The following is a 27947-nucleotide window of genomic DNA, read 5'->3' on the forward strand; positions in this document are numbered from 1 at the left end:
GACACATCTCATTGAAGGTTAAGGAAATTTTTGGCTGAGAAGTCCTTGGTTTTCTTGAACTTGATACGAGTACTGACTAATTTTGAAGTGGTCTGTCTTCCAGGGTGAGAAAGGGCCAGCCAGAAAATAATGGAATTAGCTAACAGGGAAGCTTAAGAGAATTTGTGGGCTATCTTGGCAATGGTAGAACTCTCCTGTAGAATGTATTTGTTCTTTAAAGGAGAGTGAATGTACACAAATTCTGAAAAGTCTGAGAACTGATAAAATTTTTCTGATTTAACATTATGTCAGTTACATTTTCAGTTTTCAGTTAATATGCTCACTTAGTTGCCTCAAAGTCCACATACCATTGCAGGTAAAGTACCTTTGACTCTAAAGCTACTGATCCAGTTGTTAATCTGATAAAAAGTATAAAAAGTAAATCAAATATTCTATGTTTTCATACTTTGAGGCACTCCATAGGGTTATAAGAATATGGAGGCTCTGCATATGGTACTACTGAAAGTCCTCTTAGCTATAAGAAAACCGAGACTAATCATTGTAGAGTTTTCCTTGCAAAAATGGACTTTAACATATGCTTACAAATTAGGAATTTAGTTAGGGCTCTTTATTGTAGAGATGCTATAGATAGACTCTTAGGATATTTTGATGTGTCTTTCAAAAATATATTTTATAGGGTACATATGCGACAGTATATAAAGGAAGAAGTAAATTGACAGAGAATTTGGTGGCATTAAAAGAGATCCGGTTGGAACATGAAGAAGGTGCACCCTGTACAGCTATAAGAGAAGGTAAAATTAGATCTTTGTGAGCAGAATGTATAAAAGAGTTTATATAGAATGTTTTAAAACCAAAGCTGCATAACAAGAATTCATTTTTTTTGTAAGTAGGAAAGAGCTTAGATATAGAGGACTGGGAGATATATTTAGACATTAAAACTAATTTTTAAAGTCAAAATATTTAACAGTATTAATTATTGTATAGTTTATAGTGAGATACTATGAAGTCATTAAAAATTATTGTCATGGAAAAATATTTGACATTGGGAAATGTTATATATTATCTATGGGGAAAAGCAAACTATAAATTGATATATACAGAATGTAAATACCATGATACCATTTTTTTTTAAAGCTAGATTATCCAGAAAATGGCTTGAAGCAACTCATGACCAATTTGGAGGAAAAAAAATGGTATCTTAAACTATATCTAAATTAATCTTGTAAGTCTCAATAAGTTAATATTTGAGAAAAAACAGAAGATGATGTTATGGAGAATATTACTGTAACATTGGGAATAGTTTTAAGTATTAAAAACAAGCCCAAAGCCATTAAATAAAAGAAAAAATGATTCTATTAAAATTTATACTACAGATCCGATTGGTGAATTTTTGTTTTACACTGAAGAGAATCTTACACTCAGTTCATGTGGTAAACTTCAGGTTTTTATAGTCTGGCTACCACAGACTAAATAATTGACTTTCTTTTCTTTTTTGCAGTTTCACTATTAAAGGATCTAAAACATGCAAATATAGTAACCTTACATGATATTGTTCATACAGATAAATCTTTGACTCTGGTTTTTGAGTATCTGGTAAGCATTTAACGAAAATTCAGTATTTACTTTTGCTATAATGAAACATAGGAAATTGAGTTCACAGCTCCAGGGCATTGCTGTTTAGTTATTGGTATTTAATTAAATTATGTGTTGTGCATTCAATATCTTTTCTCCAAGAAAAAAAAAAACTTTTAAAAATTATATACTGTTAAAAGTAAATCACCCGTGCCTTCTGAGAAGTATGTATCACATATCACATAGTAAAGTACTGTATTTTTTCAGGATAAAGACCTAAAACAGTACATGGATGACTGTGGAAACATCATGAGTATGCACAATGTAAAGGTATGTTTTAGTGTGTCATTTTAAATAGCCCTTATATTTTTCAGACATAAAAAGGAACAGGAATATATAGAAATAGTAATTTTAGAGTTTTCAAAACATATAAATGTGTAGTGTGTGGAAACTGCTGCTTAGAATTTCTTCAGGCCTGTTGTTCAGCTTCCTGCCTTGGCTTATTCTTAATGTCCTAATGCTCTATTTTTCACCTACATGTAAGCTGAAGATACATTCTTGAATCCTCTGTACTTGAGGCTCTTTTTCGTCAACTCCAGAGAATTGAAGACCTTCTCTGTTCCACATCCCCTTTTCTACCAAAATGTACAAAAAAGTGTACCATTAGCTTTATAGGAATTGCTTTTTTCAGAGAGTCATTCAGAGCTCTATAGTGCTAATTCCCTTTTCTGAATCATAGCAGATTTCGAAGGCTGAGTAGGAGGTGCAGAAAGTAAAGTACCCAGAGGGTGGGTGATAGAAGCTGGTTTAGGTTATTTTTATAGCACGTAATTTGCCAGAGCCTATGCAGCACCATTTTCTTTGACACCTCAGAATTTTTATAAAACCACCAGTTCCAATGCCTTATTTTAACAACACTGTCCCAGATCAGGTTTTTTTTGGCGGGTGGGGGTAGATGTTGGTTAGTTGTTTTGCCAGAATATCATAATCAGATTGTAAGCCTTAGTAGGCCTGTGAGCTTATGAGGATATATTTATTTTAAATCATTTTCTGTAACAAATGGACTATTACTATGCAGAGTTTCATTTCACTTTATTTTTAATATTTATTTTCATAGAAATTGTCAGACTAGAAAAATAGGTAGATGCTTCAAATAAAATAATAAATTGTAAAATTCAGAGAACAACTATATCAGGAAAGGCTTTGTACTTAAGGATGCGGGTTTTTTTTTTCTTTGACTCTTCCAGGCCAGTTGCTTTTTGTTTACCGTAACATGCTTACCAAAGGATTGTCTTATTACTTGTAAGACTAATTTCTGTTCATTTGTTTCTGTAGCTGTTTCTGTACCAAATTCTCCGTGGTTTGGCGTATTGCCACAGAAGAAAGGTGTTGCACCGAGACTTGAAACCACAGAACCTACTCATTAATGAAAAAGGAGAATTAAAGCTAGCCGATTTTGGTATGGATGTGTAAGATATTTATAAATAGTTCCAGGTGGTTACAGTTATAAGAACAACTATGTGATTGCTTTTATGTGAGTTTGGAAATTTTCTCTGTAGCCCATGGAATAAGATACTGGATAAAACCTTGGTGGGTGAGTTATGTTCATGAAGGCCAAAAGGCACCAGTTCTCAGGTGTGGTCTTTAGACCCCTAAGCATCCTGAGACCCTTTCAGGGCATCTCCAAAGGTGTATTTTATCAAAATTATACTAAATGTTACTTGCCTTTTTCACTGTGTTAATACCTGCAGTGATAGTCCAGAAGCACTAACGGTAAAGCTACTGGTTTGTGCATTAATATAAATTAAGGCAGTGGCACAAATTGTACTTAGTAGTCATTGTGTTCTTCACCACTATATACACTTGGAGGGAAAAAGGGTCAGTTACATATAAAAAGATATTTGATGAAGTAGTAAAACTAACTCATTTTTATTAAATCTCCACCTTTAAGTACATGTCTTTTTAGTATTTTATGTAATGAAATGAGAAGTATGTATAAAACCCATTTGCTATACATGGAAATACTGTGGTTATCTCAAGGAATAGTGTTTATGTGAATGCAAACTGAATTAACCCTTTTTTTCAAGAACATCATTTTTACTTAAAAAAATGACGGACCAACTATGGGTACTCAGACTTAGGTATTTTGGCGCACGTTTTCTTGGAAATAAGTGAGCCTATCACTTCAAGGAAAACAACTGAAAGTATTTCTTGCCAAAAGAGAGGTTTGAGTTTTCAAGCAAAAATTAAATTTTGGAAATTTGGATCTGCCGCTTTGAGCTCGATATTTTCTCCATACTTAAAAGACTTTACTGGTGAGATCAGTGGTGATATTAACAAATATGGGTTTTTTTTATATGTTTAGAAATCTGTAGGCATTTGGAATATCTGTATAACCTAGGGAATCAATATTTTCCAAATGACTAGTACTTACATGATACTACAGAATCATGCATGGGTAAAAGATCCACTTAAAGTACAAGATAGACCAGTGAATTTTAATGTAACAAGAGTATGAGAAGTTTACTAATATAATTTCAGTTACCACATAATGTTTAAGAAATTAAATCTGATGTAGTGTCAAAGAAGAATATGCACAATTTTCAGAAAAGGCTGTTTGCTCTTCCTCTTTCCAACTTCGTATCTATGTGAGATCTCATTCTCTTCCTATACTTCAAAGCAACATATCACAACAGATTGAATGCAAAAGCAGTTGTGAGAATCTAAGAGTCTTCTTTTAAAATAGACTACAAAAATTTGAATAAAGACCATTTGTACTGATTTTTATTATCCTTTAGAAAAAATCTTTTTCATAAAAATTCATGTTAATATATAATAAGTGGTGATTTTAATGAATAAGTTTTAAATTTTTCTCAGTTTTTCTAATATGGCAAATATCAGTCAATATAAATAAAAGCTGTTTGGGTCCTCAGTAATTTTAAATTTTGATAAAAGGGGTCCTGAGACTAAAGAGTTTAAATGCCACTACTGAAAGGTGGTTCTTTAATATTCTTGCCACCATGACTTTGTATTTATATGCTTATTAACTAATTAATTAATGCTATTTATCTGTCTCTCTTTAGCTAACCCAATTTTAATGAGATTACATGTTCCTTTTGCTTCTAGGAAGTAAATTTTTTTACATTAAAGAAACTTTGTATAGTAGCTTTGTTTTTTTTTTGGTTTTTTTTTTTTTAATATTCCACATTTTGAGAGTTTCAGTACTCTAATAGAACGTGGTTTTAAAAAGCCAGTGCAGTTTTTACAATTAGCACTTCATCATTTTTCATAAGTGATATTTACTTTTGGAGTATTGCACTAAATTTGAAAATATAAGTGTTTCAAGTATTGCTTTGTTAATAATTAAAAACTCACTAAGTGGTGAGTTTATTCAGGAAATTCCTATACTTTTACTCATTTAACTTTACTATTTGAAAGTAGGTTAGTATTGTTCCTTCCTTAAAAAAAGGAAACGGGTATAGGTCACATGTGTTTAAACTTATGAGTTATTTGCATATGCTCATGTACATTATACAGTCTGTTGGGCACAGTTTATGTTGTTACTTTCCTTATAATTGTTATTTTCTCTCTCTTTTGGTTTTTGTTGTTGTTGTTGTTTTGTTTTGTTTTGTTTTGCTGAGCTGCATTTACTGGTCCTTAGTCGTTAATCCTAAAATGAATAGCAGTGATAGAGGAACCCTGCTTGGCTATTAGAAATGAAAAATTTACTTTTGGGGGGAAATGCTGTGAGTGCTTTAAATTTTGCTTCTAACAAAACAAGCCAAGCGAATTTATCTTTTCACAGGCCAACAAGAAATTCTGATTATTCCATGAGATAGTACAATCAGTTTTGTCTCTGCTTTTAGTTATTTATTTTTTATTGGTTGTGTAGTAAATATACTTAAGGACTGCAAGTAAAGGAGGGTCATATAACTTTGAGTATTTTATTGTAAATTGATCTTGAAAATTCTCTCCTTTTTCCTGTGATTGATGAAATTCAGATCTAGGGAAGTACTAATATAGACAAACATTTTCTTTTTTTTTTTTTAAAGATTTTATTTATTTATTTGACAGAGAGAGACACAGCGAGAGAGGGAACACAAGCAGGGGGAGGGGGAGAGGGAGAAGCAGGCTTCCCGCGGAGCAGGGAGCCCGATGCGGGGCTCGATCCCAGGACTCTGGGATCATGACCTGAGCCGAAGGCAGACGCTTAACGACTGAGCCACCCAGGCGCCCCCAAACATTTTCATTAATAATAGAAAATGGCTTCTATAATTATACCATATCACAATTAATTTGGTTTAAAAGAGATTATTTCTGGGCGCCTGGGTGGCTCAGTTGGTTAAGCGACTGCCTTCGGCTCAGGTCATGATCCTGGAGTCCCAGGATCGAGTCCTGCATCGGGCTCCCTGCTCGGCAGGGAGTCTGCTTCTCCCTCTGACCCTCCCCCCTCTCATGTGCTCTCTCTCTCATTCTCTCTCCATCAAATAAATAAAATCTTTAAAAAAAAAAAAAGAGATTATTTCTTTTCATACCAATACTGAAATACTAATTGTGAACCAGGAGTCTGTTTGAACAGGCACCCTATTTCAGAATTCTCTCAGGAGCAGGAGAGTAAGGTACTGAGGAAACTGTAACTTGCAGTTGCTTTGATGCTATGCTTATAGGTTATAGAATAAGCAAACTTGTGGCCCTGTCTTTTGTTCCCACATAACCCACTATTAATATCAGGAAGAGATACTAGAAAGCTGTCCACATCTTGCTAATTACCAAAGTTGGTAGGAAAATAATTTGTTGAACTTATTTTATCAAGTTGGGTTGGTAGAGTAAGACTTGTAATTATAAATAAGCTAGTGTCAACATTGTTCCAGTTATACCGTTTAGCTTTTTGTTTATACTAAACAAAAATAATGTGAGTGCTGCCTAACTATTTAAAGTTCTGGTTTTGAGTGCTTTTATCCAGTTTAATAAAGGATTGAATTATCCTTTTATGACATTTTTCATATTTAATATTTTAATCAAATATATAAAGTTATACATAACAAATCACAGCCTAAAAATGAACTATTCCTTGTTATTTGAAATAAACTACATGTTAGAATAAATTTATATTTCTTCAGGTATCTTTTAGAGTTGCTTCTTCAAGTGATCAGAGTTTGGAGGCTTAGAGATAGTAAAAACAACTCTCATGCCAGTGGCTAAAGAGATGAAGTTGTAACTCTTGCCTTTATTTCTGGATAACCAGTGAATTCCATTTTAAATTGGCAAAGAAATGGCACAGGGTTTTCATCATTTACATTAATAATAGCCAAAGGCAGCATGGTCCGGTTTATTTAAAATTATCCTTAAATATGACTTCAAACTTAAAGTACACAATAGCAGTGTAATTTAGTCTAAGAAAACTAAGATTGGTATAGCAAATGAAAGTTGGAATCAGGTTAAAAAAGGTAACAAGCCTATAGCTATAAGAAGTAAAACTCTCTGTCTCATTGGCCTATTTAGCATTAATTTAAGTTCCACTTGGAAATAATTTTGGCACCATGATTCATTGAAAGCAAGTATCTTAAGTTTAGATTAACCCAGACACTGTATCAGGTGCATTCACATGCATAAAAATAAACATAGTCTCTGATTGTGGAATTGTTACTATTTAATTACATAAAGATTTGCTTACCCAAGACCACCACGCACACTCAAAAAAAATTCATAAAACTGATTTTTTAAACTTCAGGAAACTAGACAGTAGCTGTCTCAGACATAAAAAAAAAACTTGTGACTGAAGTCATGGTGAAGATAAGGGTTGGGAAATCCTTTATAGACATTTCTTAATTGTTTTCTTTTCCCTATGAAGGGCTAGCCAGAGCCAAGTCAGTTCCCACGAAGACCTACTCCAATGAAGTCGTCACACTGTGGTACCGGCCACCTGATGTGCTTCTCGGTTCTTCAGAGTACTCGACACAGATTGACATGTGGTAAATACATGCAAATGTTATTGCCATTTATAATTTTGAAAGAATGTAGCTGTTCACACAGCACACTGAGAGATATTTGACTTTTAAGGAGATAATACTTTAAAGAGCGACAATAGGGGCGCCTGGGTGGCTCGGTTGTTAAGCATCTGCCTTCAGCTCAGGTCATGATCCCAGGGTCCTGGGATCGAGCCCCACATCGGGCTGTCTGCTCAGCGGGAAGCCTGCTTCTCCTTCTCCCACTCCCCCTGCTTGTGTTCCCTCTCTCTGTCAAATAAATAAATAAAATCTTTAAAAAAAAAATAAAGAGCAACAATATAAGCAATAATTAAAAGTTTTGACACATGAGTAAGATCACTTAGGTTTACCAGTTCTGCCACTTATAACTATATAATAACCTTATTCAAATTACTGGACTTGCCTCAGTTTCCTCATTTAAAGAAATGGGAATAGTAACAATAACTACTTTAAAAGGCTGTTCTGTGGATAATGTTAATACCAAGTGAGCCTAATACATACAAAGCATTTAGAAGAATGTTTAGTACATCATAGTTTAAAATAAAATTATTCTTTTTTTTTTTTTTTTTAAGATTTTATTTATTTATTCATGAGAGACAGAGAGACAGAGGCAGAGGGAGAAGCAGGCTCCCCGCAGAGCAGGGAGCCCGATGCGGGACTCGATCCCAGGACCCTGGGATCAGGACCTGAGCCGAAGGCAGACGCTTAACCGACTGAGCCACCCAGGCGTCCCTAAAATAAAATTATTCTTATCATCATTTAATATTCATAAAAATCCACTTGGCCTTAGTCTAAGAATAAAAAAATATTGTAGCCATCTTCCTCATATCCCACTCTGATCATGACATTCGTTTACTCAAATACCTCTGTTGCTTCCCCATTCATTACCTATTGAGTAAGATATAATTCATCAATCTGATACTTAATGATCTCCATAAAACGTCTCTGAACTATCTTTTCCAACTTATATTAGACTGTTCCTCTATATAAATATTCCCTTTTAGCCAAGTGGTTACTCACCATATCTCAGAAATAACCTGGGCTTTCCTACCTTTGCACTTGTGTTCATACTAGTCCACACATCTGGAATGTCTACTATGCGTCTCTGTGCCTAGGAACTTTCAAAACAGAGCTTTTCATAAATCCTTTCTGAATACAATCTAGCATCCAGTGACAAATAACCTTCCTCTGAAATGTGGTTGCATTTATTGACTATATAATGCAATGATAAGTCATACGCTTCCTCCTGTTGTCTTGCATTGAACAATTATATATAATTTTGTATAACATTTTTTAAACTTATTTTTTAAATTGTGGTAAAATATACATAATATAAAACTTACCATTTTAACCCATTTTAGTTGTACAGTTCTTTGGCATTAAGTATTCACATTGTTGTGCAACCTTAACGCTCCAGAACTTTTTTCATCTTGCAGAACTGAGACTCCATACCCATTAGACAACTCCCCATTTCTTCCTCCCTCCAGCCACTGGCAGCTACCATTCTACTTTCCATCTCTGTGAATTTGACATTTCTAAGCACCTCGTATGGGTAGAATGATCTAGTATTTGTCCTTTTGTGACTGGTTTATTTCACATAGCATAAATGTCTTCAAGTTTCATCCATGTTGTAGAGATATAGTCAGAATTGCATTCATCTTTAAGACTGAACAATCATTGTATATGTATGCTACATTTTGTTTATCCATTTGTTGGTGGACATATGGGTTGTTTCTACGTTTTGGCTATTATGAGTAATGCTGCTATGGCTGTAGGTGACAAATATGTTTTTGAGACTCTACTTTCAGTTCTTTTGGGTATATACTTAGGAGTAGAATTGCTGGATCATATGGTAATTGTATTTTAAATTATTTTGAGGGACAACCATACTGTTTTCCATAGTGGCTCCATCATTGTAACTTTTTGTATACCATTTTAATATGTAAAATTTTACATACAGTGGTTAGATTGTGAGCCCTTTAACAGAAGGGACTGTGTCTTAAGGGTATTGACACAGATTCTAGAAGATAGTATTTATTCACTGAATCCCCATACATTTCTTTTCCTTCTCATACACAGTCACCATCTTGCACCTATGTGTTCTATCTCTGCTTCCTGCATAAAAGTATCTTGAATCATTTGCTTCTCCCTATCCCTGCTACCCACTAAGATGTAATAGGCATTAAATCACTATTAGCTATTGGTATGTTTTTCTTCAAGGGTCATACAGAGGAGAGCTGGACATTTTAAGGCAGGGCAGAGGAGGGGAGATGGAGGAGTGGATCTAGCAACATGGAAGTAGAGACAAATAGGATACATATTGACAAATTAGCTTAGTTGGAGCTGAAAAAAATCTCTGTAGGAGGTTTTCTAGCTGACTGATACAAAATTCTCCATCTCCAAAGGCAATCTTAAGGAAAAGATAATTGTCCTTCATAATATGTAAATGGATTGCTCATCATTTTTTTATGATGTATCTTAAAGGGGTGTTGGTTGCATTTTCTTTGAAATGGCTTCTGGAAGACCTCTGTTTCCAGGATCAACTGTGGAAGATGAATTGCACTTGATTTTCCGACTGCTAGGTAACAAATATTTTCCCAGCAATTTGTTTCCTGCAATTGTGACTAGCTAGATAAGACTATATATTTAAAAATATATATTTAAAAATTTGGTACTAAGACTAAGATAGCTGTTATAAGAATTATAATTAGTTGGGGCACCTGGCTGGCCCTGTCAGTGGAGCATGGTGACTCATAATCTATGGGTTGTGAGTTCGAGCCCCATGTTGGGTGTAGAGACTACTTAAAAATAAAATCTTAAAAAAAAAAAACAAAAAAACCTGATTACAAAGAAAAGAATTATAATCAGCATAATTACAAAGATAGAGCCTTCTATATAACTTCTCTTTTTCATTTACTAAGTTCTGCCTTTGCATTAAAAATTGTATGCAAGAACAGAGAAGAGAAATATTGTTGAAAATTGACCTTTAGCATATTATTAGGAAATATTTCTAGGTTAGGTATCAGTTAGGCATTATGGCATTTTTATGGCATCATTGCATAATCCCAAAAAAAGTCAGTATGTGTTTACTATTTCTGTCATTTTGCTTTCAGTTGAAATAGTAAAATCAGCTACTAAATGTAAATTGTTCTTTAAGACACTTTTAGTTCTCCTTATTTATATATATTTGTGTATATATAAGTTTTTATATGTTTACAAATAAAAAAAATTTTTTTTAAATTCAGGAACACCATCTCAGGAAACTTGGCCAGGTGTTTCTTCAAATGATGAGTTCAAGAACTACAACTTTCCAAAATACAAACCACAGCCTCTCATTAACCATGCACCCAGGTATTTTTTTTCTTTTTCTTTAAGTTAAAGGGGGAAAACCCACATGATTCTTTCCAGTCTCTTGAAGCATTAGCTGCAGTAAGGATTCAGGGAAAAATATTAATACACATACAGAGTTCTTAAATATTTTAGGATCTGATTTGAATCTGAATGAATTTCTTTCTTCCTTTTGTCAGATTAATTTTATAACTCCGAGACCAAGATACGTAAATCATAGAACCGAGCTATAAATAAAATGAATATAGAACATCCATATTAGAATTCTAGAGTTTATGTAGATTGTTCCCTCTCTCAGAAAGAAGACATTGGTTAATGCCGTAATCAGTACCATGAAGACCGTGATAAAATTTTTGTTTTGCTTCCTATGAAATTATTCTGTATTTACTTACAAAAACCTAAGTGTTATAAGTAAAATCTTGACTCTGACCCAAGATGACCCATCAGTATTTGGCCAATGTTAATGACATGATTTGTATTTGAAGAATGTAAACTCTTTCTGACCCCTCATATCCTAAATGTTGGTCATTTCATTAACGTTTCTCAGATCTACCCCCAGATCCATTTAAAACCCCCATTAAAATTTCAGTCAGAACATTTCTACTTATGGAATTATTACATTTTCAGTAAGTAACAAAGACTAACCCCTTTGACTGTGTTTTTCATGTTTCCTTTAAAAAAATAGAGTACACTCAGATACCAAATAAGGTCAATGTCTTTTAATCAAAAGACATTCACATTGCTCATGACGTAACACACTTGGCTCTAGTTCCATTTATTCTCAAGCTAGAGAGAGTAGAAAAAACAGTTCTGGTACCAAAAATATTTTTAAAGTATTTATGTGAATTGATGTTCTTATTGTTACCATAGCAACTGATAACATTCTAAGTAGACTTTCTTAGGCAGAATAATACTATGTGCAGGGCTTTTTGTGTGTATCTCTTCCTTCTAAATAGCATAAATCCTATTTTTGTCATTTATATGTTGCTTACTATTGTAGTGTCCAGTGCAGAAGGTTGAATCTCTTCTTTAAAGCAGGTTCTCCATGACCTTAGCCCCTAGTTTGTTTGTGCCCAAGGAGCTCTGGATATTTGTCAGAATGGCAAACTACAAAGGATTAGTCTGGAGAATGTCTAGGCTACAGCATCCACATACCCACTAAGAGCACTTGGGAAAATATTTCTTTATTCATAATTGTACTTTTTGCCAGTGAAAGGCATGCAAAATAGAACCTGTGATTTCTGATCAAGAGATTGTCCCATTAAAATAGTCCCCAAACCCTCTACTTACTTACTAAATGGATTTCATCACTATAATTATCATCTTTATTGATTACCTCATTGATTTTGTAGCCCTGATTTTTAATTAAGTTTTATGATGTCATTGTGGCATATTTACATTGAACTTGATAGGTTCTAGTACCCAGTTCTCCATAGACTACCCTGTAAAAACATGTTGAATGAGTCATCTGTGTTTATTGTGAACCACAGTGATACATTCGGAGTTACTTGTCTTTATTTTCACCTATACAGTAAGAAAATGGTGCTTTTGTATCTTGCCTGTAGTGGAACAGTATGAAAATGATACACGTAACTTCAGCTTTTGTGATAATAAGGGTTACTTTGAGACAAAATGGTGATTTTAAAAAATTCTTTAATTACCTAATTTGTTCTTCATTATTGAAAATTTGAGTCAAAGCCCAGTTTTTTATAGTTTCTTCTTAAACAAGTAGCAAGGTAAGTTTTTACGGATAAAACAGATTTGAGTCTATTTGAAAGCAACAGGAGTGGCTATTTTAGAGCATTTGAAGTTAGCAGGTTAAAACATTAGGGAAATAGTTTTATTTGAAAAGTTGCTGTCAGCTAAGATAAAAGAATAAATTACCACTTGTTTTTTGTTGTTTTTAGGTTAGACTCTGAGGGAATTGAGTTAATAACAAAGTTTCTTCAGGTAAGTTACATCTTACTTTGTAATCACTAAGCCTCAGTTTCTCTGCATCTGTAGAATGGGATCAATAATAACATGCTTAAGTATTTGTCATGACAGTTAAATAAGATTATTGTAGTATCTGGCATGCTTAAGGCATATGCGTAAGTAAAAAAATAATGATGGTTTCTCTTAATGTGTATGGGTCTCTCATTGTGACTTAGAACTCTGAGGTCGTCACCTTCTGGCATTGATCAACTATGTCAGGGCCATGTTCTCTGCAGTTCATATTCTCTTATGTTCTTTTTCTTTTCTTTATACTTACAGCCTTAGAGGCTGCTGCACCTACAAATACCATTTATATCTTCTATTCAAAGCAGTAAGAAGAGAGGATAAGGGTGTCAGCCATAATCACCCACTTGAATCTGGAAAGCAAAGGCTTTTCCAGAAACCCCTGCAAAGCTTCATCCTAAGTCTCATTGGCCAGAACATTAATTTAAGTAAGAGAGGCTGGGAATTGGGGAGCAGGATTATCATAGTTAGCCTAAACTTAAAACAGTTATGATTCATGATTGATCCGCTGGATTTGGAAGCATGGGCCCCTTAAACAAATCTAGATTATCTCAAGGAGAAAAGGGAAATGGGTATCCAATAGGTAATTTAATAATATCTGTCATAAAAGTATTGGATATATTTCCAGTGATCCTTTGGTGTTCATGAGGAAAAGGAACGCCAAAGGTCAGATATTTTAATTTTTTTTATCACTTCAGAAAATACAGGGAATCTAAATTTTTAGAATATCCAACTTCATCTTGGAAATTGGAACTGAGATATAGTCATTACTATATAATCTCAGTAGTAACTCACATTTGAGTATATCTGGTGTACTCCAAATTGGGTCTTAAAAAGCAGTCATTGTATTATAAATAAGATAAAAGTAGCTCTAAATGCTAATCTGCCTCCCCTCATAATGTTTAGAGAAAAAGTTAATGAAGCAGTTCTTTGCTTTTTCACAGTACGAATCTAAGAAAAGGGTTTCAGCAGAAGAGGCCATGAAACATGTATACTTTCGAAGTTTGGGACCAAGAATACATACTTTACCTGAAAGTAAGAGAAATTCTAAAGTCCTCCTTACCCCCCCCCCATTTTCATTTGTCCAGTATTGGAGACTGGGGTGAATTAGGGGTTTAGGAAGAGATTGTTGTTGGTTTGTTTTTGTTTTTTTTTTTAGATTTTATTTATTTATTTGACAGAGAGAGACACAGCAAGAGAGGGAACACATGCAGGGGGAGTGGGAGAGGGAGAAGCAGGCTCTCCACGAAGCAGGGAGCCCGACATGGCGTCGATCCCAGGACCCCGGGATTATGACCTGAGCCGAAGGCAGATGCCTCACGACTGAGCCACCCAGGCGCCCCGTTGTTGGTTTTTAAGCATAAAATTTTAGTCTTTTTGTAACCAGATCAGAATTCCTTGAAGGGAAGTGTGTCTGATTTGCATGTGTTTTAATTTGTTTCTTTTTTTTTTTTTTAAGACTTACTTATTTTAGAGAAAGTGAGTGAGTAAGAACGTGCCCCTGCGAGTAGGGGGAGGGGCAGAGGGAGAGAATCTTCGAGCAGACTTCCTGCTGAGCTTGGAGCCCAACGTGGGGCTCGAGTGGGGCTTGACCCCACAACCCATGAGAACTTGACCCGAGCTGAAACCAAGAGTCAGACGCCCAACTGACTGAGCCACCCAGGCACCCCCTTAATTTGTTTCTTTTTAACACTGAACACATTGCCACTGCTCTGTAAGAAATCAATAGTACTTAGGCATGGGTTATTAATCTTATTAGACTTAAATTGGAAAATGCCATCTGATGATAGACATTGTCATTAGGCCCATTCTTGATTGCTTTGATTCAGAGTTTCTAAAAATGGATTTCAGGCAGAGTAGTGAAGCACATCCAAAACATAAAATTGTTTTCTTGTGAAAGTAGATTTCCTTTTCAAGGTACAAAGATGATTTTTCTTTGCTACGGTCGCTGACTTTACTATCTTCATGAAAGTGGTGAGTGTATTGTCAGTCACTAAAAGAGCTGATTTCTCATGCCTGAGTTAACTGCTTCATTTTACTCATAACCTCCTTTTAAAAGATTACCCCAACATTTTACTTTAAAACTGAGTAAGGTGAATGGGGAATTAGAATATTTAGGAACTGAGATTCCAAAAGCTTTCATTAATTTCCCATTCTTATTTACCACTAAAGAATATTGATTCATTGAGGTTTGCTAATTGGAATCAAGAATCCTTAAGACTTTTCACTTAGAACTTACCTGGATATTTTTTAATGAAAGACTACCTCTCTGGCAGAGATGGAAATGAGAAAGATGAATTACAAGTGTTTTTTTTTAAGATGATATTTACAGGGGCACCTGGGTGGCTCAGTCGGTTAAGCGTCTGCCTTAGGCTCAGGTCACGATCCCAGGGTTCTGGGATCAAGCCCCACATCAGACTCCCTGCTCGACGGGGAAGCCTGCTTCTCCCTCTCCCTCCCTCTGCCATCCACTTCCCCGGCTTGTACTCTCTTTCTGTCAAATAAATAAAATCTTTAAAAAAAAAAATGATATTTACATTTCATTATTAACACCCAAGTTTCATAGTTTGAGGTAGGCAGTTATGGTTGTGTACAAACCTATTGTTTTTTTTTCTGAAAATCTGCAGTTATTTTGAGGCCCTGATACCTTCTGCCATTATAAGGAGACATAAAGGACAGAGAGAATAAAAGTCAAGAAATACCTTTTGATTAGGTCTCCCAACCCCAATAAGTCCTAGAAAGAGACAGTGTATATTCTCTATGTGTACATATTCTAGGAGAAACATATTGGAAGCATTATTCAAAGCAGAGTTGTAGGGGAAAGTTTCTGAGGGGAGATTATTTTGTTTGGTTTCCTTCTCAAAACACTGGGACAAAGGGGAAAATAGTTCAGTACGGCTGTAACCTTGTAAATGTAGCATAAATGTTTCGTGTTGAATCAATATACATTTTTAAACATTCTGTCTGTAGTTGGGTTATATTTGTTTTAATAATGTTAGACCTTCACCTGATAGTTTTTGTCTATGCATTTTAGGTGTATCAATATTCAGTTTGAAAGAGATTCAGTTGCAAAAGGACCCGGGTTTTCGAAACTCTTCTTATCCAGAGACAGGTGTGTTTGTCATAAACCATTTCACGTGTCGATCATGAAATTTTGCGTGGAACCACGTTTTTGGTTTATAACTTGATCAGTAAAATTATTGATGTAAAAACCAATGTACAGTGCATTCCACAACTGTATGTTTAGCATTGCACGTACTCACTTTTCTGTATGATGTGGGCAGCTCAGTAATTCTTCAGAGAGAAATCTGACTCAGTCAAGTCAGGGATCCTGAAAGCTGCAGATGGCACAAAGACCTTTTACAAGTGGCCTGGCTTGATCACTGCACACGCCATCCCTGGTACCTGAGGCAGAAGACACACCTTGTGCTTCCCTAGTCTTCAGGTTCATCACTTCGAAGCATAGAAGCTATAGACTGACCCCATCAACAAAAGGGTCTTTAAGACAGTGCTGATCACTCTTATCGTGGAACATTAGTTTTTGCTGGTGGGAACATTAGCTTCCTAGAGTCACCAAATACTGTATGTGGGATAAAACTGAACCTTGAACTGCCTCATAAAATGACTTTATATTTTAGGACATGGGAAGAACAGAAGACAGAGCATGCTCTTTTAAGTCTGATAAAATGGTTTCAAGCCCAGCCCCCAGCCTTTCTTATCAATCAAGGACTCAGATCTGAAGGCAATTATTTCTTTTGGTGGACTTGGAATCTCCGTTTGTCTACACTGTCCTCTTCACAGTGGAGTCTTTTTATTTCAGACCTACAGATTGTTTTTATATTTGTTGTCACAGTGTGACAATTTTTTTGTACAGTTGGTTTTAAGGTCTTCTCTGCCATTAGAGCCAGTAGGTTACAGCTGTTGATGTAACTGTAGCTGCAATTTTTGTGCAGGACTGAGAAACACAGTGCATTATTTATTGCGGAATCATTGCTGCTAAATAACTACTGTCTGTTTATTTAACACAACAGTTAAATGCCTGAAGAAGTTGCAGTGGCTTTATTAGATGTGAATGCATCTGTTTCTCCTCACGAATTGTTTTACTGCTGCATTTCTTGTTTGTTTTAAAAATTAAACTGCAGTGTTTCCTGGAATGTAAATTTAGCTTTGCTTAACAGTAAAATAAGTGAGCCATCTTGAACACTCTAAGTTCATGCTATATAATTTTTTATTGAACATCCGCAAGTAGAGTAGCTAAGAAATTGATGAGCACATATGTTTAGGAAAGCATGTGATGCAGAAGTTGATTCAAGCAAGTGAACACCTGATATAGGGATCTCACATTAGATACCAGTAAATTAAAGCACCAAAATTATTTATTTTTACCTTTCCTCATTTTAGAAATATTTACTGCATATTATTGGATATGTGTATACTAATACACTTACCTATTTTACAATGTGCTTTAATTTAGTTAAAACTAAACCATACAAGTCCAGTGAAATATGTGAGGTCTTGTTTTTGTCTTAAATACGATTCTTTTATTAGAAGGGATAATACTTCTTTGGGGAGCGATTTATTTCATTTGGGGAGCTGCGTGTGTATATGTATGTTTTAATAACATTCACTTGGAATCAGCTAAAAGCTGTAATATGTCTTTGAAATGAGCCATGATAAATACAAATGAGAGAAACAAGAACTTAGAGGATTGTTTTAAAGCATTGTAGGTATTAATGTGTTTATCAGAGGTAGTAAATATTACAGTTTCAATTATGCATCTCTTTGAACATCATAAACACACCTTGGTGTTGGTAAGTGTTTTAAGCATTTGTGTTAACTTTTAGGGACTATTCATTTAGTGCATCTTACAAACTACAAATCTTAATTGGTATATTTTGAAATGGTCATGTAAATTTTTGGCTTATATATCATGAAAATAATCATAACTTAATTTTTTTTTCCTGATATTCACTGTAAAACATTCAGGGGTCCTACCATTTCTGTTCAGGAAATCTTGTAGTTTATTGTTATTTAACAGTATTAAGTGAATTTTTGTATATTTCATTTTAACTTTATTTGTGAATAGTGATTGTGGCATGTTTGGGTGTTATTTTAATATTTCATGATACAGAAATTTTAATTTTTAAAAAAAATTTTCTGGAAGAAACAGATTCATGTGTAATGGTGAATATTGGACCACTACTGCTTTTCACATTTGTAAATTGGTTTTATGTTAAATCCTGTAGCCTAACAAACTGCTGTTATTTCTAACTGACAGACCTGTATTAATATTGTACTTTGAAGGTTATAAATATTATGTGGAAATTCCTCCGTTTTGTTTTGAAATTTATAATAACAAGATCTTCATGTTGTTAAAATGTGGTTTTGTTGAGTCATAGTTCTTTCTGGGGGAAGGAGGCTGTGCAGAATGGTATCATTTTCCTTTATGGGTTTCATTTTTAAGATCATGAAGTCTCACTGTGCCAGTAATGATACTTAATTTATATTTGTGCTGGCCATTCATTTAATAATCTCTACTGTAATTTTATAGGATAGTACTCAATTATAAAGCTGTCAGATTTTTCATTTCATAGGTTATATAAATGATGTTTTGCAAATTTCTTATAGTTATCTATAAGTTTGATATTCTTGCATATAAAAGGTGAAGAAATATATCCAGTAGTTATATAAAATTCTTCTTCCTAGGAAGTTCTAGGAATGTTTCTTCATTGTATTAAGGAATTTGATACTTTTTTTGATACTTGAGCACCACCATTCAGATCCTGAAAACTTTGCAATGAAGAGAATTGAAACTCAGAAATTTTGAACCTTGAACACTTACGATTCATCTTATACTGACATGGTTTTAAAGGTAAGAGAGGATGCCTTTTTTGTTTTCCTTCCAAGTGATGTTGTTAACACACATTGAATATGTTGCTTTAGGTGTATAGAAGTGGCTCCATCCTATCTGATGCTTTATTGCATTTGAAAGACTACTTGTTAACATGTTTCATAATCTATCTTTTGGATCCAGGACAATTCATAAAGTTGTTTTTTTGTATGCTTCTGTTTTTACTGTTTTTTTTTTTTTAATTTGCCATTTTTATCCATTGTAAGTACACAATATAGTGGCATTAGAATGTTGTACAGCAATTACCACTATCTTTTTCCAAAGATTTTCATCTCCAAACAAACGCTATACCCATTAAGAAATCCTCATTTCCCCCTCCCCACAGCGTCTGGTAACTTCTAATGTGTAGGCATAACTCATTTTACTGTGCTGCACTTCATTGTGCTTTGCAGATACGCATTTTTTAATAAATTGAAGGTTTGTGGCAACCCTGCCAGTGCCATTTTTCCAACTGCATTTGTTCACTTTGTGTCTCTGTGTCACATTTTGGTAATTCTCACAGTATTTCAAATTCTATTATTACTATATTTGTTGTGGTGATTTGTGATGATCCCTGATTTACCACTGTAATTGTTTTGGGGGTGCCACAGATCCCACCTATGCAAGACAGTGAACTTAATTGATAAGTGTTGTATGTGTTCTGACTGCTCCTCCAACAGGTTGTTCCCCCATCTCTCTCCCTCCCCTCAGGCCTCCCTATTCCCTGAGATGCAGTACTGAAATTAGGCCAATTAATAACCCTACAATGGCCTTTAGTTGTTCAAGTGAAAGGAAGAGTCACACATTTCTGAATTTAAATTAAAGCTAGAAATAATTTAAGCTTAGTCAGGAAGGCATGTCAAAAGCCAACATAGGCTGAAAGCTAGGCCCCTTGCTCCAGTCAGCCAAGCTGTCGGATGCAAAGGAACAGTTCTTGAAGGAAATTAAAAGAGCTACTCCAGTGAACACATAAATGATAGAGTGAAACAACCTTATTGCTGATACGGAGAAAGTTTTATTGACCTGGGTAGAAGATCAAATCAGCTACAACATTTCCTTAAGCCAAAACCTAATCCAGAACAAAGCCCTGTCTCTCTTCAGTTCTCTTAGAGAGGTGAAGAAGCTGCAGAAGAAAAGTTTGAAGCTAACAGAGGTGGATTCATGAGGTTAAAGGAAAGATGTCTGCATAAAATAAAAGTACAAGATGAAGCAGCAAGTTATCCAGAAGATCTAGCTAAAGATAATTAATGAAAGTGGCTACATTAAACAGATTTTCAGTGTAGGCAAAATAGCTTTCTCTTGGAAGAAGATGCCATCTGGGTCTCTCATAGCTAGAAAGGAGAAGTCAGTGCCTGGCTTCAGAGTTTCAAAAGATTGACTAGGGTGCCTGGATGGTTCAGTTGGTTGAGCATCCGGCTCTTGATTTTTGGCTCGTGATCTCAGGGTTGTGGGATGAAGCCCTGCTTTGGGCTCCACACTTGGTGGAGATTCTCTTTCTCTCCCCGCCCTGAAATAAATAAATCTTAAAAAAAAAAAAAAAAAAATAGACTCTCTTATTAGAGACTAATGCAGCTGATGATTAAAAAAAAAAAATAGGGGCGCCTGGGTGGCTCAGTTGGTTAAGCGACTGCCTTCGGCTCAGGTCATGATCCTGGAGACCCAGGATCGAGTCCCGCATCGGGCTCCCTGCTCGGCGGGGAGTCTGCTTCTCCCTCTGACCCTCCTCCCTCTCATGCTCTCTGTCTCTCATTCTCTCTCTCTCAAATAAATAAATAAAATCTTAAAAAAAAAAAAAAATAGACTCGGGGCGCCTGGGTGGCTCAGTTGGTTAAGTGACTGCCTTCGGCTCAGGTCATGATCCTGGAGTCCCGGGATCGAGTCCCGCATCGGGCTCCCTGCTAGGCAGGGAGTCTGCTCCTCCCTCTCATGCTCTCTGTCTCTCATTCTCTCTGTCTCAAATAAATAAATAAAAATCTTAAAAAAAAAAAAATAGACTCTCTTATTAGAGACTAATGCAGCTGATGACTATAAGTTGAAGCCAGTGCTCATTGACCATACTGAAAACCCTAAGACCCTTAAGAATTATGCTAAATCTACTCTCCCTGTGCTCTGTCAGTGAAACAACAAAGCCTGGATGAGAGCACATCTCTTTATAGCATGATTTACTGAATATTTTAAGCCTACTGTTCAGGAAAAAGGTTTTCAAAATATTATTGTTCATTGACAATGCACCTGAACACCCAGGATCTCTGATGGAGATGGACAACCAAGACCAATCTTGTTTTCATGCCTGCTAACACAACATCTGCTCTGGAGCCCGTAGATCAAGGAGTAGTTTTGACTTTCAAGTCTTATTCTTTAAGAAAAACATCTCACGGGGTACCTGGGTGGCTCAGTCGGTTAAGTGGCTGCCTTCGGCTCAGGTCATGATCCCAGAGTCCTGGGATCAAGCCCCGCATCGGGCTCCCTGCTCAGCAGGGAGTCTGCTTCTCCCTCTCCCTCTCTCAAATAAGTAAAATCTTTAAAAAAAAAAAAAAAAATACATCTCAAAAGCTATAGCTGCCATAGTAGTGATTCCTCTGATGGATCTGGGCAAAGTAAATTGAAAACTTCTGGAAAGGATTCACCATTCTAAGTGCCATTAACAACATGTGTGATTCATGGGAAGAGGCCAGAATATCAACATTAACAGGAATTTGGAAGAAGCTAATTCCAAGACTTGAGCAGAAGTAACTGCAGATGTGGTGGAAATAGTAAGAGAACTAGAATTATAAGTGGAGCCTGAAGATGTGACTGAATTGCTGCAATTTCATGATAGAACTTGTAATGATAAGAAGTTGCTTCTTATGGATGAGCAAAGGGGTTTCTTGAAATGGAATCTACTCCTGGTAAAGATGCTGTGAAGATTGTTGAAATGACAGCAAAAGATTTAGAATATCACATAAATAAACTTAGTTGATAAAGCAGTATCAGGGTTTAAGATGACTCCAATTTGAAAGAAGTTCTGTGGGTAAATTGCTATCAAATAGCATGAAAGGACTCTTCCATCGTTTCCGCAGACTTCATTGTCTTATTTTAAGAAATTTCCACAGCCACTCCAGCCTTCAGCAACTACTACCCTGATCAGTCAGCAGCTATCAACATCAAGGCAAGACCCTCCACCAGCAAAAGGACTGTGACACACCGAAAGCTCAGACGGGTTAGCATTTTTTTTAACAATAAAGAATTTTTTTTCACAAAAGTATGTACTTAGTGTTATTGCACACTTAATAGACTGCAGTATAGCATAAACATAATTTTTATATGTACTAGGAAATGAAAAAATTTATTTGGCTCACTTTATTAATGGTATTTGCTTTATTGCAATGGTCTGGAACTGAACGTTCAATATCTCCAAGGTATGTCTAATTTTTCTTTTAAGTTTTTATTTATTTACTTAAGTATATCTCTACGCCCAACATGGGGCTTGAAATCACAACGCTGAGATCAAGAGTCGCATGCCCTTCCAACTGAGCCAGCCAGGCACCCCTGGTATGCCTGTACTTCTTGTGTCTGAATTTGCCTATTGTAGGTATTTCATGTAAGTGGAGCTTTACCATAGTGGTGTCTGGCTTATTTCATTCACTTAGAATGATGTTTTCACGTTTTATCCATGTTGTAGCATGTATCAGAATTTTATTTCTTTTCATGGCTGAATAATATTCTTCAAATGTACATTTTGTTTAAACATTTATCTGTTGATTTCACATGAGCTTTTTTTCCACTTCTTGGCTTTTGTGAATAATGCTGCCATGAACATGGGTGTACAAGCATCTCTTTGGGTCCTTGTTTTCAATTCTTTGAGTTTATATACCTAGGAGTTGAATTGTTGGGTCATTTAGTAATTCTATGTTTACCTTTTTGAGGAACCATCAAATGATTGTCCATGGCAACTGCAGCATTTTACATTCCCAGCAGTAATGTATGGGAGTTCTAATTTCTCATCCTCACCAACACTTATTTTCCATTTTTAAAAAAATTATACTCATTTTAATACTTATGACATGGTAGCTCATTGTGGTTTTGATTTGCATTTCCCTAGTGAGTAGGATATTGAGCATCTTTAAATGTGCTTGTTGGCCATTTGTATATCTGGTTTGGAGAAGAGTCTGTTCAAGTCCTTTCCCCATTTTTAAACTGTTGTTGCTGAGTTGGGTTGTTTTAAGCTATAGTTCTTTACATATTCTTTTTTTTTTTTTAAGATTTATTTTAGAGTGCACACGAGTAGGGAGGAGGGAGGGGCAGAGGGAGAGGGAGAGAATCCCAAGCAGACTCCCTGCTGAGCAGGGAGCCCGATGAGAGGCTCGATCTCATGACCATGACACCATGACCTGTGCTGAAATCAAGTCAGAAGCTTAACCGAGTCACCGAGGCGCTCCTCTTTATATATTCTATATATTAGACACATACGAGGTATATGACTTAGTTATTTTTTTCCATTCTGTGGGTTGTCTTTTACTTTCTTGGTGGTGTCCTTTTAATACATAAAATTGCTCATTTTAATGACATCCACCATATTTTTTTTTTTTTTTACTTCTGATCTTGGTGGCATATTTAAGAAACTGCCAAATTTAAGGTCATGAATATTTTCCCCTGTTTAAGAGTTTTATCATTTTAATGCTTATTACATTTAGGTAATCCATCTTAATTTTTGGTCCATCTTGGGTTAAATTTTTTTTTTTTTTAAAGATTTTATTTATTTGACAGAGAGCACAAGTAGGCAGAGAGAGAGGGAGAAGCAGGCTCTCCGCTGAGCAGGGAGCTGGACGTGGGCCTTGAACCCAGGACCCCGGGATCATGACCTGAGCCGAAGGCAGCCGCTTAACGAGCTGAGCCACCCAGGCACCCTGGGTTAATTTTTCTATGTGGTGTAAAGTGAGGATCTAACTATTCTTTTGCATGTGAATCATTAGTTTTCCCAACACTCTTTGTTAAAAAGACTGTCCATTTCTCAAAATGGTCTTGGCACCTTGGCCACCTAAATTGGTTACAAATCAATTGGCCATAAATGTGAGAGTTTATTTTGGGGCTCTTGATTCTGTTTTATTGGTCTACATTTCTCTTTTTCTGCCAGTACCACAATGTTTTGATTACTTGTAGCTTTGTAAGTTTGGAAATCAAGGAGTCCTCCAACTTTGTTCTTCTTTTTCATGATTGTTTTGGCTATTCAGGGTCCCTTGAAATTCCATTTAAATTTTAAGATGGGGTTTTTCTATTTCTCAGGAAATATGCCATTAGGATTATGGTAGGAATTGCATTGAATCTGTAGATTCCTTTTTTTTTTTTTTTTTTTTTAAGATTTATTTATTTGACAGAGACACAGCAAGAGAGGGAACACAAGCAGGGTGAGTGGGAGAGGGAGAAGCAGGCCTCCCGCAGAGCAGGGAGCCCGATGTGGGGCTCGATCCCAGGACCCTGGGATCATGACCTGAGCCGAAGGCAGACGCTTAACGACTGAGCCACCCAGGCACCCCTTTTTTTAAGATTTTTTATTTATTTATTCATGAGAGAGAGGTAGAGGGAGAAGCAGGCTCCCTGAGGAGCAGGGAGCCTGATGTGGGACTCGATCCCAGGACCCCAGGATCATGACCTGAGCCAAAGGCAGATGCCCAGCCATCTGAGCCACCCAGGCACCCTGAATCTGTAGATTCTTTGTGAGTATTGGGATTTCCAGTCCATGAATGCAGGATAGCTTTAATTTTTTTAAGCAATGTTTTGTAGTTTTTCAGTGTACGAAGTCTTGTGCCTCCTTAAATTCATTCCTAAGTATTTTATTCTTTTTGATGTTATTGTAGGTGGAATTATTTTCTAAATTTCTTTTTTGAGTTTTTCATTTGCTAGTGTGTAGAAATAGAAATGATTTTTGTGTTGATTTTGTATCCTATAATTTTGCTGACTTTATTAACTTTTTTTGTGGATTCTATAAGGTTTTCTACATATAAGACCATGTCATCTATGAATAGAGATAGCTTTACTTTATTATTTGAATTTCTTTTATTTTTTTGCCTAATTACTTTGGTTAGGACTTTCAGTCCTGTTGTTGAAGTAGAATTGGCAACATGTTCTTTATATTAGGGAAAACCCTTTCAGTCTTTCACCATTGAGTATGGTGTTAGTTGCAGCTGAAAGAATAAATGATAATTTGTTTCTTCTCTTCCTCCTTACCTACCCCTATTTCAATATAGAATGATTGGTAGACCTTAAGATTTAAAAGATCAGAGGACCAACTTTTCAAACCCATTCTCCCCCCACCCCATCCCCTAAGTCAACCTCAGTAATTCTGTTTCCTTAAATATCTTTTTAAAGCAGATTATATATATATATATATATGTAATATGTTTTGATGTATCATATTTAAGGCTAGATGACAAGACTTATTTTCTAACTTGTACCCATATAGAGAAGTAAAATTTGGATCATCCCAAGTAAATGGAAGTAAACCAACCCACTTTCCTCCTCACACCTTTTATCACAAAGTATTTATTGAACAAAAATAATATAATAAAATTGATACATATATGAACGTGAATGAAGATATGCATCATAGAAAAGATGTGTACAAAGAGAACGACGTTTAGGTTATAGTTCTATAAAACCTTAGCCATAGCAGATTAACACTGATGAAACAGACATATAAAAAGGAAAAAAAGTTATTTAATATGTCCTTTGAAACCTATTTTCTGACTAAAATTGTTAACACACACACACACACACACACACAATGAGGCAGAGCTATGAGTTATACTTCAATACCTCCAGTTCTGTATCTGTGTCCTAGTGAGTTTTTTGATCCATAAAATGTATGGCGTTTTTCCATTTCTAAAAACGGAGCTAGAATGTATGTCAATCATAGTATTTCAAGGAAGGAAATACAAGAATCGGATTTATAGTCATTAGAGTATTTCCAATCAGCATATACATTTAAAAATATTTTGGGTTGAGATTTTTGTACATTGATTAACTTCCTTGGGTTTATCTGTTTTTTTTTTCTACCTAACAGATTTGGGCCAGTAGTTGCTTATAGTTAGGCATGGGAAAATAGAACTGGACTGAGCACCAATCATTTGTTCTACCTTTAATGAGCTGTGTGACCTTAGGGAACTCCCAGTTGCTTCTGTGTAATTGCTTTATCTGGAAACCGTGGTAAGAAGCATTCTCAAAGGCCCCCTCTACCTTTAACATTTCATGTTTGGTAAATATCAGTTCCCTGTACCAGCTATTTTATTTTAGTACAGAATTATCCTCAGTTTATGTGGAAGTGACAGTAGTGTCTGGATTTTGGAATTTACTTTATATCCAAAAGTGTATATTATAGATTTGTACATCCCCATACACAGACACACTTAATTCCAATGGAAAAACCTCAAGATTTTAAGCATTATAACAAAGTTTTAGATTCTTCGAAAATTCAAGAGATGTTTGCTTTTACAAGCTTTGTTTTTTACACCTTTTTCATAATCTTGCCATTTAACACCTACTGTGGAATCAGTTATTTGGCCACATTTCAAATTGGTTTGTTACTTACAGTTAAGGATGATAATCTGATCTTGAAAGCACTGGGCACTTTCCAGGTCTCTTCACATTAGAACTTTCCTACTTCATGTACAGAACAATGCCTTAAGAGTGGCCCCTGCTGTTTCTGTTACCACTGCTTTAACACTACGCAAAAGAATTTACTGCTGAATGCTCCAAATGTAGTTCAGTTCCACAATGAAGTTCCTGAAGAGTTATATATTTCTTATATCCAATTTCCTTCATTCTCACTATAAACTTAGTTAATACATAAAGCAGTGTATCCTGCCTCTGTTTCCACAAACAAGGCTATGCCTTATACACCTGAAGATACCTGATGTTACAGAATTGTTGTGTTCATCAACCAGTCTGTGAGCCTCTTCCTAACCATAAGATGTTTAAATGTTATAGTTCTAGGGGTTTAGTGAAACCCTAACTCATGATGATACAGGAAATGTATCAGGGGTGTGATTTGCTATGGAAAACTGGGAGAACCACAGCTAATTAATTTTTTGAAATAAGAATATGCTTACATAGGATATATTCCAAGGGAATGGGTAGAGTGAACTTGATGTAGATTTCCATCTCAGGTTTTTGTTTGGGAGGAGTCTAAAAGATTGTAAACAGCTAGGTGGCTAGCCTTTCAAACTTCATTTTTTAAAAAATGCACTTTAGAACATTTTCTTTTGTGAATGTTTATTTTCTAAATATGGCTTAGTTTCTTTTATAAAAACATGAAATTGGACATTTACTGAACTTCAGTTCAAAAGAGGTTCTAAGGCAATTCTTATACAATTGAAAGCGAAAAAGAAAAATATGAATAAGCTTTCATTTTGCCTACTTGTGAAAAATAATGATTCTACTAGAGAGCTGTTTGATACTAATTTTTGTCTTCCAAACATTTTCTCTTAATACTAAAAAATATATAAACCATTTACATAAAACTAAATGCAAAGGAAGGCACAGCTGGTTATAGTGTCTATAAGCATAGTTCAGCATATGCGGAATTAGAAAGAAAAGCTTCACATCCTTATTAGTTACACTGAAAACCATTAAGAAAAGTTCTTCACTGTCAACAGTGTTCAACACTTAAGAGCTAAGAGGATATAAAAACAAAACCATTAAAAAATCACTTAATGCCAAACAGATCTTCATATATACTTGAATATAAAAAAGTTTTAAAAATGCTAACATAAATCTAGACTATCCATGTTATGAAAAGTGCAAACCAAATTAACAGGGTTTCACAACGTCCTTCTCATGACACAGGTAAACTAGCCCATGGGGACAAATTTATTTCATCAGTTAATAAGTCTTTAACTGTGGCCAGATGTCATCAGGATTTCTGAGAGTTCGAAGAAAGCAGTACTGGAGAAGCAGCTCTATCCAGACTGGGGATTGGCACTGGCATGTGGCCGTTAAGCAGTGTTGGAAACTGTAGGGGACAGAAGATTTTTAAAATAATTATTGCAGACCCATTGGGACAAACTTGAATTCTTTACATTCCTAGACAGACCATAGTGGATCACCCTTGGGACAGAGGGGTTGCAAATTATTTTACAGAATGAGCTCAAGATTACATACAGCAAACAAGGGAGAAG

At 35.4% G+C, this 27947-nt stretch overlaps 2 protein-coding genes across 7 annotated transcripts in view; one reads left to right on the plus strand and one right to left on the minus strand.

Annotated features, from left to right (window-relative positions):
* CDK17 (cyclin dependent kinase 17) overlaps positions 1–18966 on the plus strand; it is a 113942-nt gene extending 94976 nt beyond the window's left edge. The window contains exons 6-16 of one of the 3 annotated variants that reach the window (XM_034987791.1): positions 677–791; positions 1499–1593; positions 1840–1902; positions 2908–3031; positions 7424–7544; positions 10044–10141; positions 10805–10910; positions 12815–12857; positions 13850–13940; positions 15940–16017; positions 18612–18966. In XM_034987791.1, the coding sequence (XP_034843682.1) occupies positions 677–791; positions 1499–1593; positions 1840–1902; positions 2908–3031; positions 7424–7544; positions 10044–10141; positions 10805–10910; positions 12815–12857; positions 13850–13940; positions 15940–16017; positions 18612–18643 (966 nt within the window). In that variant the 3' untranslated portion in view covers positions 18644–18966. Of the gene's footprint in view, positions 1–676; positions 792–1498; positions 1594–1839; positions 1903–2907; positions 3032–7423; positions 7545–10043; positions 10142–10804; positions 10911–12814; positions 12858–13849; positions 13941–15939; positions 18286–18611 lie in introns of those variants that run through there. The other 2 variants (XM_034987790.1, XM_034987792.1) reach the window with 2 other exon arrangements.
* Positions 18967–25294: 6328 nt separating this feature from the next.
* ELK3 (ETS transcription factor ELK3) overlaps positions 25295–27947 on the minus strand; it is a 68166-nt gene continuing 65513 nt past the window's right edge. For all 4 annotated transcript variants that reach the window (XM_034987796.1, XM_034987798.1, XM_034987793.1 and 1 more), the window contains one exon: positions 25295–27781. In XM_034987796.1, the coding sequence (XP_034843687.1) occupies positions 27683–27781 (99 nt within the window). In that variant the 3' untranslated portion in view covers positions 25295–27682. The remainder of the gene's footprint in view (positions 27782–27947) is intronic.

Source organism: Mirounga leonina, unplaced genomic scaffold (genome assembly GCF_011800145.1).
Source record: "Mirounga leonina isolate KUSES-001 unplaced genomic scaffold, KU_Mleo_1.0 Mir_418, whole genome shotgun sequence".
Lineage (NCBI taxonomy): Eukaryota > Metazoa > Chordata > Mammalia > Carnivora > Phocidae > Mirounga > Mirounga leonina.